The sequence below is a fragment of the Mus caroli genome, unplaced genomic scaffold (genome assembly GCF_978045245.1).
Source record: "Mus caroli unplaced genomic scaffold, Mus_caroli_1 scaffold_11, whole genome shotgun sequence".
NCBI lineage: Eukaryota > Metazoa > Chordata > Mammalia > Rodentia > Muridae > Mus > Mus caroli.
Window position 1 is genome coordinate 72775637 of NW_028227266.1, and position 16974 is coordinate 72792610.

General features: G+C 42.9%; 1 protein-coding gene across 3 annotated transcripts in view; it reads left to right on the forward strand.

The window, feature by feature from the left end:
- Positions 1-237: 237 nt before the first annotated feature.
- Positions 238-16974, forward strand: part of Wdr72 (WD repeat domain 72) — a 168825-nt gene continuing 152088 nt past the window's right edge. For 2 of the 3 annotated variants that reach the window (XM_085844785.1, XM_085844787.1), the window contains exon 1: positions 10532-10602. In XM_085844785.1, coding sequence (XP_085700911.1) covers positions 10555-10602 — 48 coding nt within the window. In that variant the 5' untranslated portion in view covers positions 10532-10554. Of the gene's footprint in view, positions 587-10531; positions 10603-16974 lie in introns of those variants that run through there. The other variant, XM_085844786.1, reaches the window with a different exon arrangement.

Here is a 16974-nt window from a genome sequence, read left to right on the forward strand (position 1 = left end):
GCTCACGGGGAATCTCTCACCCCTCATCAAAGTTCTTAGTGCTCCTGGCACCTGGGCCCTTTGCTGGGTGCAGTGTCCCTGGAAGGATCGGCCCTGGTCAGCAGCAGGCAAGTCCACTGCAGGAGGGCGGTGGGAAGCAGGCAGACCAGAGCCAGCTGGGTCAGCGCCGGCCTGGGCGGGGCAGACAGAGGCCGGTGGAGGCGGATCCGACCTGAGGCCTCTGAGCCCGGCCCTGTCACCTGTGGGTTTGGTTCAGCTCCGGGAAGGCGCCCAGCTCCTCCCTCTCTGGGAATCTGAACATCCGTGGGAGTGGGCTGCGGACAGCTGCATGTAGTGTCCCCACTTTGGGTTCTGCTGGGAAACTGCTCCCCGATGCTTTGGGAGACTTGCTTTTTTCCCGTGGAGAGAGTTTCTCGGACTTTTCAACTAGCTCCCTCCGCAGCAGTAGGAAGGACTCTGGTGGAGGTGAGCTCTTACTGGCTGTGACAGCTGAAGGCTGCTCCCAGCACAGAACTGAGGAAAGCCCCTGCTCCCACCTGTAGCGAGACAGCCAAGAAGACCTGCTTTTAACCAAGACCAGACTCTTGTAAGTTTGGACGGGGAGAGGCTAAAAGGGCAGGGGGATGCCTGTTCTAAGAAAACTGGGTAAGGTGACTTGCTAGCAAGACTCCCTCTAGGGCAGTGTTTCCAGTCCAGCAGGAATCTTTCCTTCCAGCCCGTTTGTGTACAGTTAACAATGGTCGAGCCCGGCTCTGCCTTAAACTCTTTCTTCTTCCTCCTGGAGGTCGTCTGTCTAAGGAGTTGAAGGTCAGCTGTTGAACACTAGGCCAATTTGGGGGAATACTTTTTCAGCTAATGCACGTACTCAGAATCTGTCATCTCCCTTTTCTGTCTGCCTCTGCCCCTGTGCACATAGAGGGTTTTCACTTTCTCTATCTTCCCAACTCCCCCACCCCACCCCATCCCCACCTTTAAGTTGTATTGTCCCTATACAATATTTTTATTAATTCTTTGGAAATTTTATATATGCAAACAATGTATTTAGATCATTCATATTCACTTCCACTATGTCCCTTAATTCCACCTAAATCCACTTCACCATGGCACTCCCCCTTCCCAACATCATGTTGGTTTTGTTTGTTTGTTTTGTTTTGTTTTTAAATAATCCATGGAGTCTGATTGTGCTGCCCATATAGCATGTGTTAGAGCCCTCCACTGAAGCATGGTCCATCTAGCAGGGCCACACCCCTACTACCTCTTCCTGGACTTGAAGTCATCAGCTGTTGGTAGTTCCACTGCAAGGGGGTGGGGGCCAGTCAGCCCCTCCTCCTACTTTCTAGAAATCTCAAGAATTCTGGAAGAGGAAAGTAAGCTCTTTTTCTAACAAGTGCTATGCATACTTGGGGTCCTTTTTCTCCTCCTCCTCTCCCTCCTCCTCCTCCTTCGCTTCCTCCTCCTCCTCCTCCTCCTCCTCCTCCTTCTTCTTCTTCTTCTTCTTCTTCTTCTTCTTCTTCTTCTTCTTCTTCTTCTCTCTCTCTCTCTCTCTCTCTCTCTCTCTCTCTCTCTCTCTCTCTCTCCATCACCTGTTCCTTTGTTTCCTTTAGTTCCTTCAGTACTAAGCCCCTCAAAAGTATATTCAAGAATGCACTAAAAGAGAAGGGTAGTCCTTCCTGTGACGCTCTAAAAGGAGGATTTTCAAAACCACATCTTCTGTGTTGAGTCCAATATCACTGCTTCTTTAAGGGGATAGATATTTGTAAATTGGAACTTCTTTCTCAAGATAATGTCAGTGGCCAGACTTTACCATATGTAAAGGAACTTTCACCGTCTTTAACCAAGAGGGGACATAAGAAATCTGGGGATCTCATGTGTGTGCTCTCTCAGTCTCATGGAGAAAGAGTATGGTTAAATCCTGAGATATTTGGCAGTACCTTGAAAGTATTGTTGTGGACCATTCCAGGGTTTTTAGGCTGCTGCTTTTAGATATCCCAACAGCTTGACAACTTGCTTATTATTTCTGTTAAATAATAATAATAATAATAATAATATTTACAGTCACTCATAGTGGTAGCCTCTGTAACTGCTCTGCCAGCTCATTGTAGGCGAGACTTCTCTGAATCACTTTTTAATGTAGTTTTTTTTTTTTTTAACCCGTTTTTAAGATATCTGGACTCTGCTCTCTTCTATGCAGAATCAGAGGCCAGAGGTTACAGTGAGAACCTGGTGGAAAAAAATTGAACTGTGTTCTGAATTCCAGTTACAGCTCATTCTTGAAGTCCCACTGAGTCCCTTCCCATATTGATTTTGTGGTCTCCAAAAGTCCTTAATGTGTATGTGTGTGTCTGTGTGTGTGTGTGTCTGTGTGTGTGTGTGCACGCACACACATGCGAATGTGTGTATTTTCTCTTAGCTTTCAGGATGTGGACTTATCAGGAAGACTATCTGAACTCTTCTTAGCATGCCGTTACCTATATCTAGTGCTGGGGAGCACTGCTCGGCAGAATTTGGACTGTGGACTTTCCTCTTGGTTCCAGAAAGTGTTCTGGCATGCTGGACTCCTTGGCAGCTGACTAAGGACATGAGGTTTAGGATTGGTGGGACCTTAGACGAATTACTTTGCTCTCCATGTCTCATTTCCTCCTGTCTAGAGTTTTTAATACTCTAGGATGTTGTGCTGCGCATTGAAGGCATGCATACCATGAACAGTACAGGGCCTGCAGTTAATAGTCATTCAACAAATGGGAATAATTTCTCCAATGTTCTTTTTCTTATGATGGAGAGCATTTGCTGCTCTTCCAGGGGAGAGAGTTCAGTTCCCGGCACACAGTCAGGCAGCTCATAACTGCTGCCTATAACACCAGCACCAAGGGGATGCCTCATTCTCTTCAGCCTTCAGGGGCATTCACACACACATGGCACATATGCGAACACACACACACACACACACACACACACATATATATATATATATATATATATATATATATATATATATACATATTAAAAGCAGACCAAGAACATATTATCTGGTATAATTTGGAATAAAGCCTAAAATTACATTTCCTACTATTGCTACTGTCCTGTTCTCCAAACACTGTGGGCGCTGCTTTAACCAAGGTGTGTGTGCCCTCAGTCTGAAATTCGAGGAAGGTCCTTCTGCTCTGCACCAGTTCTCTTATCAAAAAAGTAATCTGCATTCCTACAGGAGCCTGATGATATCACTAGTCCAAACGCCACTCATTGCTTCCTTCTGAGCTATTTGAGTGAATGTTAGGGAAAAAAATCTTATGGAAGAGGTATTGGGGGATAGATTTATTACTTTGGAGCACAAAACGCTAACTGAACATTTTGAAAAGGAACTCTTATAGAATCTTACCATCTTGATTTCATTTTGGTATTGTTAGCTTTCAGCATCATTTTTACATATAGAAACCTTTCCCTTTCAATTCTGATGCGTACACATGTATGAGTTCCCTCTCTCTCAAGTGTTGTACAAGTTGGCTGAATATGACTTCATGAATTCAAAGAGTTTTGTTACAATGCCCTGCAGAGTGTGGGAAAAAATTCTACCTGCCGTGTAGGTATAATCACTAGACAGAAAAGGGAATTTAATTACTTTAGATTCTGTTCATTGAAGAGAAAAAAAAATTATTCTACACACTAGCCCTGTAGGTCACTGAAAGCCCAGAGCAGACCAGGCCTGCATTCACATCAAAGCATGGTTATCTGGCAAAAGAAATTAGGTGAGAATTATTTGGGGGAGGGGAGGGGATTCATTCCCTTTGTTTGTTTTCTTTGACTTAGTGAATTAACTTGAACATTTGTTCATTGTGCTGATGATATTCATAAGGTCCTGACAGCTTCAAGCTGAGGTTCAGTCAAGCTGCTTAGCTTAACTATAAACATCTCTGGAATCCTAGTCTATGTTCTGGTTCCTGGACTCAGCGTGAGTGAGAGGTTCCATCCAGTGGGAAATCCCAAGAGTCTTCATTTGAACAGAACTCGAAGGTGATGCGGATCTCATAGAAATCATCATTTTGTGCAAATGGTGCACTTGCAGGTGTGTGTGTGTGTGTTCCTTGTGTATACAGGTGCCAATGTGGAGGCTAGACATCAACATCAGCTGCCTTCCCTGATTTCCTTTCATTTTTCTCTCTCACTGAACCTGGAGATTGCTAAGACTAGGCTGGCCAGAGAGCCTCAGGAGTCAGCCTGTCTCTATCTCTCCAGCACTGGGAATATAAGCATGCTACCATGCCCAGCTTTCAAAAAGTGAGTCCTGGAAACCAAACTCAGATCTCTGTGCCTGCTTGGTAAATCAACACTTTATTAACTGAGCCATGTCTCCAGCTTCTCCTCTTCCTCCCCCTCCTCCTCTTCCCCCCTCTTTTCTAGCATATCTGAGACTCTGTGTTATATATGTATCATACAGGTGTGTAAACAAACATGCATGTACACATGTGTGTGGAGACCAGGAATCAACATCAGGTGGTTTTTTAAATCTTTTTTCCCCTGTCTTACATTTTAAGGCAGGGTTTTTCACTGAGACCAGACCTCACTAATTATCTAGTCTGGCTGGACAGGGTTTCCCTTAATTTGACTCTTTTTTCTATTTTTAGTACCAAAAGAAAGCGTCACCCAAAACAGTTATTTCTAATCACTTGCAGATGAAGTAAGGCCTCAGGGTATCAAGAGTTACGACAAGTGAATGAGTTCAGGACTAGGAAGGTGGGGCTCGTTTAGTTATCAACTATTTTATTAGATTGTTCCATATTTTCTCTCAGCTCTGAATATAAATTCCTATCTCATTATTTCAGTATTTGACTTGGCCCCCACTGTGAATCCTCCTCACTCCCCATCTAGGCCGGGCAAATTCACCCTGTGTCCAACATCCCACGTATCTTTTGGAAACCTGGCTGCAGTCTTTATCCCTCAGGCTACATAGGTTCCCTGATCTGTATGCATCGCAGGGGAGTGGGATGCTTCCTCTCAGAGTTTGGCAGACCACAGTGTCAGGTACTTCATAAGGGTGCATTGGGGCGAATCAACTCCCACTTTATGCATGACTATAGAATCCAAATACTTTTTGTGATACACTTTGTAGTTTTCTCCTCTTTCAACTGAGAGAAACCTTAAGTAATACTCCATGCCTGCTTTTTAAGAAACATGGTACATCCAATTATAATCATTACTTCAGAAAGGGACTTTCTAATTGCCTTGTTTTTCTCATCTTTCCATTTACTTATTTAGCTTAAGAGAAACACAGAGTGATTCTAAGCAGCTTTGCCATGCCCTGGATGCAGAGGCAATTGATTGCTTGTTCTGTGGTCCCACAAGGGCAGGATTTGGAGAATTCCATTTCCCTACACTTCCGTTTTCTACTGAAAAAAAAAAATCTCTTGACAGGGAGAGTTTCAACCTTTTTTAAAATTTATTTTATTTTTTATTCTTTTCGGTGAAAGAAAGCAAGTCAGAATGACCCTTGAATTGCTAATGCCTGTCACCTGGAGAAGGAGCAAATTATTTTCTGGCCTCCGTGTTGCCATGTATAGAACATGTGTTCTGAGTAGCTGCTGTTTTTCACGGCCTCTTTTGCCAGCTGAGGTGCAACATAAACTATTTTAATTAATACCGTGTCACCAAAAGGGATTGAGGTAGCCAATTGAATTCTGCCAAGATAGAGTCTTTTGATGAAAACATATCTTTATTGATTGAGGATGAAAAAAAATCATTCTTAAAATGAAATCCAGAGAAAAAAATCACGTCCCTCAGAGAAAATTTCTGAGTGGCAGGCCGAGATTAACATCATAAAATTGAATTTGTGCTTCAAGCCTTTGATGTAATCAGCAGCTGGGAGATGGCGCTGCCCTCGCTGTGTGCCCTCCGATTATTGTGGGGAATGAAATAAGGGTTTCTGGTGTCCCTCCTCCAAGAAATACAAACAAGGTATTACCAGGTAGTTTCTTGCTAGTTAAAATAGGTTGGATCGATTGGAGGCCTCTTAGGCCCTCATTGGCCCATGAACTGTAGGAGTTGAGCATTTATTTATGCCCCAGGGACAGAATTTGTGGCTGTTGCTAGAGTGACTTCCTTGGTCAGTAGGAACCTAGCAGAGCAGAGCAAAGGGGTCCTCCTGACCAGGGACTGCTTTGTGATTGGACAGGAAGAGACTGGGAAAGGTTAGAAAGAAACACAGTGCTGAGTCTTGGTGCAGTCAGTATGGGGACTCCTAGCTGGAAGGCATGCCCTGTGTGGACATCATCTCAGAGTTGGAGATCGTAGATGCCTAGTCACTTCAACAGGTTCTCTCCTATTTTTGTTTAGTCCCGGTACTTGAAAGACCCACCGTCCACACCTTTGACTCTGTGGGTATAAACAATTGCATCTGTAGACCAAGTACAAAAATCTCTTAGCAGATTCACCATCAGACTCAAGAGTAGCTTGAACCTTGATCACCCTGTGCCTGAGCTCAAGTTGTATTTGTTTTGTGTTGTTTCCTTTTCTTAGGGGTACAGGTTTGCTCATGTGGACTTTAACCAAAAGACGATGCTATTCTGACCCTCACTCTCAATCTCCTTGAGATGTGGGATGGGCTTTGAGGTCAAACAGACATGGGGTGTAATTATATCTCACCACGGAATTCAGCTTTGCCAAGCCTCTTTCCCGCAGGTAATCACTAAATGACAGGTATGCAGATGAAATAGGGAAGGTGGTAAATGCCCAGAGCGGTGTTGAGGCAGTGACTGGCATTTAGTTAAGCATGTGTAAGTGGGATATGTAAGGTTTCCTTATGACTGAGAAGGGGAGGAAAAGCCAAGAGAAGTTTGGATGTGTTCTCAAAGAAGGAGACATGAGAGGAATCAAGGCCAAGGAGATTCCTTGTCATAAAGTAGTAACATGAGGAATACAAAAAGAAAATGAGCTGTCTGATTTATGACAGAAATCCCAAATAGGTAAGAAGGGATGGGTAAAGGTGCTTGCGGCCAAGACGGAGAGCCTGAGTTCAATTTTCAGGACAGGCTTGGTGGAAGGAGAGAACCAACTCTCACAAATTGTCTTCAGACTTTACACACACACACACACACACACACACACACACACACACACGAGAGAGAGAGAGAGAGAGAGAGAGAGAGAGAGAGAGAGAGAGAGAGAGAGAGAGAAGGGGAGGGGAGGGGAGGGGGAGAGGGAGGGGGAGGGAGAGGGGGAGGGGGAGGGAGAGGGGGAGGGGAGGGGAGAGGGAGAGGGAGAGGGAGTCAGAGATTGGCAGAAAGAAGCCTGGAGTTGGACCCTCAGCCAAATTAGCCTGTCAGTGAGCTCTGTGTCAGCAAGAGACCTGGTCTCAAAGCAAAAGGTCTATGGCACCGGAGGAATGACAGCTGACATTGTCCTCTGGCTTCCGCAGGCTATGAATACAGATGGACCCCCACTGAAATTTACACACATCAGGTATTTAAGTAGGACAAGGTTCCTTTGTGTTATAATCCTCAAGCCCTGTATCCTTTAACTGCTTACCCTCCTGCAAGCATCCTGGGCTTCTACTGGTGTAAGCATACAATACAAGGGATGGGCTTAAAGCAGAGGCTCTCAACCTGTGGGTCACAACCCTTTAGGAGGGGTCATCTAAGACCATTGGAAAACACAGATATTTACATTATGATTCATAACAGTAGCAAAATTACAGTTATGAGGTAGCAACTAAAATAATTGTATGGTTGGGAGCTCATCACAACATGAGGTACTGTGTTAAAGGAATCACAGCATTAGGAAAGGTGAGAACCACTGGCTTATAGGCTTCCATACAGCCTGGTCACCTCACTGACAAAAAATAATAAAATCACAGGTGTAGGAGGCATCTCTAAACAGACCTGCTCCCCCCCCAACCCCCACCCCCATCCCTGCTGCTTTCTGCCTTCTCTGGAGGAAGAAGAGACAGACTGAAGGGCAGCAGACTCACTTTCATTAACTGGCTTGTGTGCAACAGGGAGGGGAAAAATGTGGTGCAAGAGTCAAGGCTAAGAGACAACTGAACCTCGGGAAAACATATTTGTCCAGGAAGAGCTAGGAGTAAGAGACCAGCTCCTGCCAACTTCAGGAAAGATGCCTGTGTCCCTGAGATCCCCACCCGCAGGTGCTCATACCTGCTGATACCACACTGCTCCTTAGCTGCTGCTGTGATTTCTAGAAGGCAAACAGATGCCTGTGTTTTATCAACCTGGGCTAGACCCAGTGGTGGAGGCACAGGCTTGGTTACAGCCAGACAAGGCAGAAGTGATTCTCAGCAGATATGTCTGATTTGAGCTTTGGATGTAGCTGTTATCTTCGTATGTATGTCCTCACTCCATTCCCAGCCCCATCCCTGGCCTCATGCCCTGTGTGTGTTTCCTCACAGGCTTCTGCATTTGTGTAATACGCAGGGCCTTTCTCCTCAGGTACAGGCACAGGTGATTGGTGAGTGGCTTAGTCTCTCTGGTGGAAATCCCTGCAATGGAGCAAAGTCTCTGGCACACTGAGCTGAGGGGTTTTTAGTAAGTATTTTGAAGCAAATGCAAACAAATTTAGGTAAGGAGGAAGCAGAGAGAAGAGAGGCCAGTTGGAGAGAAAAAGTGAGGATTAATAAGGTAGGCATTGAGGTAGCAGAAAGTGAAACGGTATAAAAACAAGGAAGTTATTATAGGAGATTAGCACGGCACACTTAGAAAAAATAAAGTAAGGCAAAACTGGGGAGTATTGAAATGGCAGAGGTCGCTCACATAGAGAAAGACTTTGCTTTGCTTTTTAAGCGACATTAAACAAATGGCGTTAGGGCCCATGGGATATCCTTTGTGTTGGTAGAATTTCAACATATTTACTTTTTAAAGTATGTGTTTATGGGTATATTCATGAAAATGCAGGTTCCCAGAGAGTCCAGAAGAGGTCACTGGATCCTCACAAACTAAATTATAGTCTGTAATTATAATTAACTAAATTATATGAGCTGTCTAACGTAGGTACTAGGAATCAAACTTGGATCCTCTGCAAGTGCAGTGCCTGCTCCAACCACTGAGCAATCCCGTCAGCCCCTGCAGTGGGATTTTACAGAGGCAGAGAGAGCTCAGCACAGTGGCCGAAGATTACTTACCCTTGTAATCCCAGCATCTGGGAGGTGGAGGCAGAGGATCAGAGGTTCCAGATCATCAGTGTATAGGCCAGCGTGAACTATGAGAGGTTCTGCATCATTCACAGCTGAAGGCCAGCCTGAGCTATGAGTGACGTTGTCACAAAACAAGGCTGAAATGAATGCGGAAGTAAAGGATTCCACTGTTGCAGTGCATGGCAGCCACGTGTCCAGTAGCACGCAATAAACATATATGTGTTAGTGGATGCTGGTTTATTGGACATTTTCAAAAATGAAACCAGCATATGCAATACCATGATTCTGGGGACATTTATCATTCCCCCAGGATACGCTTACATAATGCACTGTATTTATTTTTTAATATAAATGACAGTTTGTTCCACGCAGAGTTGTGGCGTCAAGGGGAGGAGGAGCAGCATTGGAATGATGTTGACCCCACTTTGATGATGGACAGGAACATGTCAGAGGAGGAGATCCCCTCAGCAAACAGGAGGCAGAGATTTATTCTAACACGGATTAGTTTGATATTTTCCATGTGTTAACAACCTAAGCAAATATACTAGGCAAGTTGTTTTCCGTATTGTTCTTGGATATGAGAAAAAAACATCTGACTCACCGCTGGAATAGGTTTGTAGAATTCACAGGCACAAAAACAACTGCTCTGCCAACAACACAAGTGTGTATTTAAAGTTAACCACAAGGTGACTCAGTAGTAAGGACATTGAGAGCAGAGAGGTTTTTTGCCTCTTTCCCGGTTCTCTGCAGCCCAACCCAACAATTGCATATGTTTAGCCCTCAATAAGTATTTGTTTGGTTTAATTGAGAATGAATATAGGGCTGGAAACAAGGGTCAGGGGTTGAGAGCATTCGCTGCTCTTTCTGAGGACCTAGGTTTGATTCTAGCACCCACATCCCCATCCATTGCCTTAACAGTGCCTCTGTGACTTCAACTACAGATTTGACGCCCTCTTCTGGCTTCTGGGGGCACTGCACTCATGTGCTTATCTCATGTGCACATAATTAAAAAGTAATGAAATAGATCTTTTAAAAATGGACTAGATGGTTTTAAGTTTTAAAAATGGCTTTCAGTATAAATCTTTGAATACTTAAGTGTAGCACAATCTAAAACAAAGCTACACAACAACAACAACAACAACAACAAACCCTGAAGAAAACAAAATGCCTTTTAAGGTCTTAACCCTGAGGTTTTAAACGAGGGGACTATAGTTCTCTGAATTGTTCCCAGACTGAATAGATGTGAAATAGCGTGCCACTCACAAAAGGCTCCCTTGAGCTTCTCGAGTTTCTTTTCCCACGCTAATGCCCATCTCTCTAACAATGACTGCATGAAACATACTTGGCTGTTTAGTTTGTTAGTGCTGTGGCTACACAGCTTAACACGAAGCAGGAGGAATGTGCAGGTACTATGTGAGAGCATGTGGGTGCAGCTGGGAACTATGCTGGAATCTTCAGCTGTCCAAGAGGTGGGGGCTATTCCTTGGTTGGGTTGCTTTCTTATATGGTCTGGGTCATGAGTATTGTAGTCGCAGAGATTAATGTACATTATCTGCTTAATTCCTTCCTTGATCTCTGAGTGATTTTTAGTGTTGCTGTTACCTACTAAGGTAATAATGTCTCCTGAAATATTACTATTATTTCTTAAAGATTTTCCAGTTTGCAGGAGGCATACAGTTGTTTTTGTTTTTGACGTGTTTTATTGAAAACAGAATTTTTTCAGATAATATATTTTGATTCCAGTTTCAAGTCTCTCTACTCCTCTCAGACTCTCGCATCCAGATCCACACCCATTTTATTTCTCTTAAAAAAAAAAAAAACAAAAAAACAAACAGATATCTAAGGAATAGTAAAAAAAAGAAAAGAAGGTTAGAACAGGACAAATCAGCCAAACAAGAAAACGCACAAGAAACACATAGAGACGCAGAGACACACATGGTTACACACGGGAATCTCATAAAAACCTAACCAGGGGGATCGTTTCATCTTCTGAAGTTTTCCTCGGTTTTTTTTTTTAATGCCTTCAAGTTTGATTGTATGTCTTTCATTGGCTTGGTTTTACTTACCCCAAGATATTTTATGTCTTTGAGGCTATTGGGAAAGGTGATGTTTCTCAATTGCCATTTGTACACAGGAAAGCTACCCTTTTTGTGTGTTAGTTTTGGATCTAGATACTGTGCTGAAAACATGAGTCAGATATAGGGATTTCCTGGTGAAAATTATAGGGTCACTTACTACACTAGCGTATGAGGATACTCTGACTTCTTGTGTGTGTGTGTGTGTATGTGTGTGTGTGTGTGCTTCCTATTTGTGTTCCCTGGATATCTTTCTGTTGTCTTATCGATCTAGTTGAAACTTCAAGTATTACCCTGAATCAGTATGGAGAGAGTGGGCAACCTTGTCTTGTTCCTAATCTTAGCGGAATGGCTTTTGAGTTTCTCTCCATTTAAGTTGATGTTGGCTACAGGCTTGCTGTAAATTGCTTTTATTATGTCTTAAAGTTTTCTAAGTGGCAGCTAATCATTTACTCGTATTGGCAAGGAGCTTGGCTTTAATGTTGGCTAAGGGTTAATTTGGGGGTAGTTATGCTTCTGAGAGTAGAGGGCAGGATCTTGATTCTGAGGGTAGAACCCAAGAGAGAGAGAGAGAGAGAGAGAGTGTGTGTGTGTGTTATGTTATGTTATTCTTATTTGCCTTGGACATCCTTCAACTCAGTAAATTCATTTACTATTGTTGTCTTGCCTTATCTAATATTCAGGCAGGTTTTGGAAGACACACTTCTGTGGGTACCAAGTACACAGGAGATCTCAGGTTCCCATGGGTCCAGGTTGCTTCATACCCTCTGTGGTTAAGGTTGTTGTGACATGGTAGATCCCATGCAGCTGACAGGGCTGTGTAGATGTTCCTTCTGTTGCTTTCTTTAGTTTGCTTTGCTTTGTTTTCCAGTTTGAAACTGGAATTTTCCACCAACCAGCCAGTTGTATGACAGTACCAGCCTATTTCTTTCTGTTGCACATCTCTGGTCTTTTGAGGTTTATAAAGGCATTTCATGCCCAATAACCAGAATGATGTTTTTAAGATAAAATTATCATATTGTAATTAACTCATAAATAAAAACATCCCACTGATAGATAAAGGGAGCCACCCAAACACTTCCCAAGTTCCAAACTCTGAACAGATAAAATAGCCTTACTGGATTCATGGAATTTCACACTTTAGCTAACAATTACTGTTTTATTCACTTATCTGTCACAAGGGGGGTAGGTAAGGGTGACGACTGAAACTAGAAAAAATTATTAGCTTTATATCCACTCGTGATTCTTGTGAACCCAGACCCATTAAAAGAGTGCAATTCAATGAATTTTAATTCTGCAATTCCCTTAATCTCCAAGTAAACTCAAAATGTATAACCAAAACTCTCCCTGGCTTAAGGCTGAGCAGCCTACCTCTTTTGATAACTTAAACGAAAGGCAGGCTCTTTCTTGAAGTGATTCATGCAGGTCCCTTCCCGTGGCTGTGGGTTTAGAGGGACTCAGTGTTGTTCCCCGTCACTTAGCAGAGACACTCCCAGAAGCCGCACTGGTCAGACTCCAGATCACATCATCACTGATGCAGTCTTTCCTCACAGACATTTTCCCTTGCTCGGGAGGCTATTATGGAAATTCATACCTTGTGCCACAGGACTTTCTTTGGTAATTATTTTTCTTGTCTGTCCTCAGCCAAAGGGTCTAGGCTGGTCTGTTTGTGCATCTGGGTGTGTCCCCAAACAAAGCTATTTATGATTAAGCTAGCAACCCCAGGGTCCAGTAGACACCAATAGCAGAACCAGGTATCCATCATGCTAATCACTATGCTGGTCTCAGGTAGGTCAGAAAGGAGGAAACAGATTGTGAAGACAAAATGATAACAGCCATTCCTTGGGACTGCCTGGCACTGTCTTTATAGAGAAAGAGTTCGGAGAGAGTCCAACTTTAAGAACAGTGAATGCTGTATGAAAATTATACTAAATAAAGGGTCCAGTTGCTTGGTTTGATCTCTGTCTCTCTCCCTCCCTCCCTCCCTCCCTCCTTACCTTCTTCCCTCCCTCCCTCCCTCCCTCCCTCCCTCCCTCCCTCCCTCCTTACCTTCCTCCCTCCCTCCCTCCTTACCTTCCTCCCTCCCTCCCTCTCTCCCTCCCTCTCTCCCTCCCTCCCTCTCTCCCTCCCTCCTTCTCTTCCTTCCTTCCTTCCTTCCTTCCTTCCTTCCTTCCTTCCTTCCTTCCTTCCTTCCTTCCTTTCAATTACAAAGGAGTTTTCCTGGGTTAATCAGTAAGGCTTTCTGATGAGAAAGGCCGGGTCCTATGCATTCTGTAGCATTTGATGGGAGACTTGGTTTTGGTGCTGGCTCAGCTGCTCTTTGCCTGGGTTGCCTTTACTAAGTGACTAACTTTTCTGAAGTTTGATTTTCTCATCTGTAGAAATGAAAGAGGTGCTTGTTTCCTTCAACACTGCTGTCTTTAGCTCAGGATTATCAGAGGCCCTCAGAGACTTGGGCAACAGAGTTACATTTCACTTGTAAGTAAACAATAAATACTTTATTAGCATGTTCCACATAAAGAGTAGCAATTTTTTTTTTTAGTGTTAGCATGTTCAGGGTTTTGAATAAGTCAAATTAGTGGTTGATTTTTAAAGGTCAACTTGTCACAACCTAGAATTGCCTGAGAAACTTCAGCTGAGAAACTTTCTAGATCAGGCTGGTCTACGGACATGTATGTAGGGGATTGTTTGGATTATTAATTGATGAAGAAAGGCCCGATCCACGGTAGGTGGCATCATTCTCTAGGCAGGCATTCTGAGCTGTATGAGATAGGAGAAAGTTAGACAAGAGCAAACAGGCAGAAGACAGTCTGGGTGCATTTGTTTCTCCTTGTTCTTGGCTGTGGCCTTGACTTCCCCTCAATGATGAACTGTAACTTGGAATTGTAAGCCAAATCAATTATTTTCTTCCACACATTGCTTTTGGCTAGGATGTTTTATCACAGCAAAAAGAGTAAAACTAGAAAACAATACTTTGTGAAAAAATTTGTCTGAAATTTACTTTTAACTAGTTAGCTTGTGATTTTATTTACTAAACATGGCAGGCATAATTTTCTCCCCAGTAGTTGATTAGTATACCATCATAGAACTTAAGCTTAATGATAATGAATTAGATGATGTCATGGATAAATGTCCTGGATATGCCCACAATGCCTCTTAGAAATAAGTAGTAGTACCAAAAGTAAACACAGGGACTCTACTACTGGCAAAACTATTGTTAGTCAGCCATGACGCATCCCCCAGCCACAGCGAAAACCACAGTGATCCCTTGCCTTTGTCATTCATTCAGTAGACATACTGAGAACCAACTGTATGTGAGGCAGACAATGAATAGTGTATATAGAAACGATGAATGTAATGTCAATTTTCAAAGGTAAATTTTTCCAATTTTATGGATAAGAAAAGCAAGGCTCCAAGGTTAGTTCCTCACCCCTGAGACAGAAGAGGAAGAGATGGAGATGAGTGTGACTCAGTCTATTGTATCTTCTAGCTTCTTTTTCTTTCTTCTCAAGAAAACATGTTTTCATTGAAAATGAGAGAGATGATGATGTCCTAAGTACACACCCGTTATGTCTGTTCTTTTTGGTGAGATACAGGCAGGGGGCCTGGAGTGATCACTTTCCTCTGAATGCATTCTCCCAGACCAAGAGAAACTATATCATTTCTGCTGTACTTCTTCATTAGCATGATGAGAGTTTACCTCCATAATTCTATCTCTTATTTTTGGGAATGCTTGTGTGTGTGTATGTGTGGGTGTGAGCACATGTGCATATGTTATGTGTGCATGTGAATATGTGTGTGCATGTGTGTGTGTGTGTGTTCACATATGTGTGCTGGAGCAGAGAGTCAGATCCCCTGAAACTGACACTACAAGTGCTTGTGAGCTGACCAACCTGGATTCAAGGAACCGAAAATGGGTTCTCTGGAAAAGGGCAAGTGCTCTTAAGCATTAAGCCACGTTTCTAGCTCTCAACCACTACATCTTAAAGTCTCTTCCCCACTGTCTAGATCAGTTATCAATACTTAAGAAATATTTAGCTGGCCTGGAGAGATGGCTCGGCCATTAAAGAGTAGGCTCACAACTAAAAGAATGAGAAATATTTAGTGACTGTCATGCAAGGTGCTAGGGTGAGGACAGGGCAGTGACTCACAGTTTCCCAGGTGTTTCCTGCTTGATGGCAGAGACCAGCTTTGCAAAGTGCCTGGGGAGGCACCCATTGTTAGAATAAGCCAGCACTGCTATTTAAACCTTTCAATACATTTTACTAAAAGTCACTCTGAGCACGGGCTGAGAGTTCCTGCAGCTGTCATCTGCTGCCAGCATAATAACTATGTGACCAGAAGACTGGCTTCTTAGGGGCAGATACATCTTCTCAAACTCTGCAATGACTTGAGCCCTCTATGTTTTTCAATTATTACCACACTGGTTGTGTCTGACTCTAGTTAATGCTCTCCATCCTTTGAATACACAGGTTAGAGAGTTTTGATTTCTTCCCCAACCTTGCCTCCACCTTTCCTGAGTGATATGCGGCAGGCACACTACTGGGAAGCTGCTTTTCAGTTATATCAGAATAGAGATCTATCGCTGGAATTCAAAGAACAGTTCTGTGATCTGGCTGTAAAGATAGGTGTGCCTCCATCTGCAGGAGTCATCTGATATGCTAATCCTGGAAACAAAGCTGCCCCTACTGCTTAAGGGTGGAAAAAAAAAACAAACCAAAAACCAGAGTCCTGATGATCTTGGTGCACAGGGCTGAAGCAGTACTAGACATGGTAGAAAAAGGAAGTGAAAACCGGCTCCCTGAATGGGTGGTTTCTCATTCCCAACAGATGACAGGAGGAAATATAGAAGATGTAGGGCAGATTTCCAAACAGGACCAATATGGGTGAAAGGGTAAAGGGAGGACCCAGGGGCTCCCAGCCTCATGCCCCTTCTAACTTGATGGGATAGAACTGGTTTCATGTTATTTATTTATTTATTTATTTATTTATTTATTTATTTATTTTCCTCTCTCTCTGTGGCTTGGCCTTTTGGCTTTCCCTGAGGTTCTGAAATCTGTTAGTGGCAAGGAATGAGGTCCATTCTTTTGGATGACCATCAGTATCCTTCTTACAGAACTTTTCATAGACAGTAAAAATAGTCATAATTCAGGACTTGAATGGTTTGAAACCGTTTGCAAGTAACAGTCTTGAAAGCTTTTCTTTTTTTTTAGTGATAAACACCTTTAATCTCTTTTTTTTTTATTTTAAGATTTATTTATTTACTATATGTAAGTACACTGTAGTTGTCCAGAAGAGGGAGTCAGATCTTGTTACGGATGGTTGTGAGCCACCATGTGGTTGCTGGGATTTGAACTCTGGACCTTTGGAAGAGCAGTTGGGTGCTCTTACCCACTGAGCCATCTCACCAGCCCAAAAGCTTTTCTTATTCATGAAACAAAATGCTGAAAATATAAAAGCAAACAGGTTTGGCTTTATGAAGCACAGAAAGTGGGACATCTAAACATTATATCAAAAATGACATTTTGCTCTTGTTTGACATGTAGCTGACTTGTAAGGCATGTTTAACTGTGTAATTTTGGTCATGCAAAATACTTTAAGAAATATGCAGTAAATATATACATTAAAGTAAAGTAAAGTATAATATTCCATCTAGTAGGGAAGCTTAAATTTGTCAGGTTTTGTTATACAAGGCTTCATCGTCATCAAGCCTGGATAATATCTAATTGTTATTATGTTTTCTTGGTTGGTCAAGGACATTTAAGA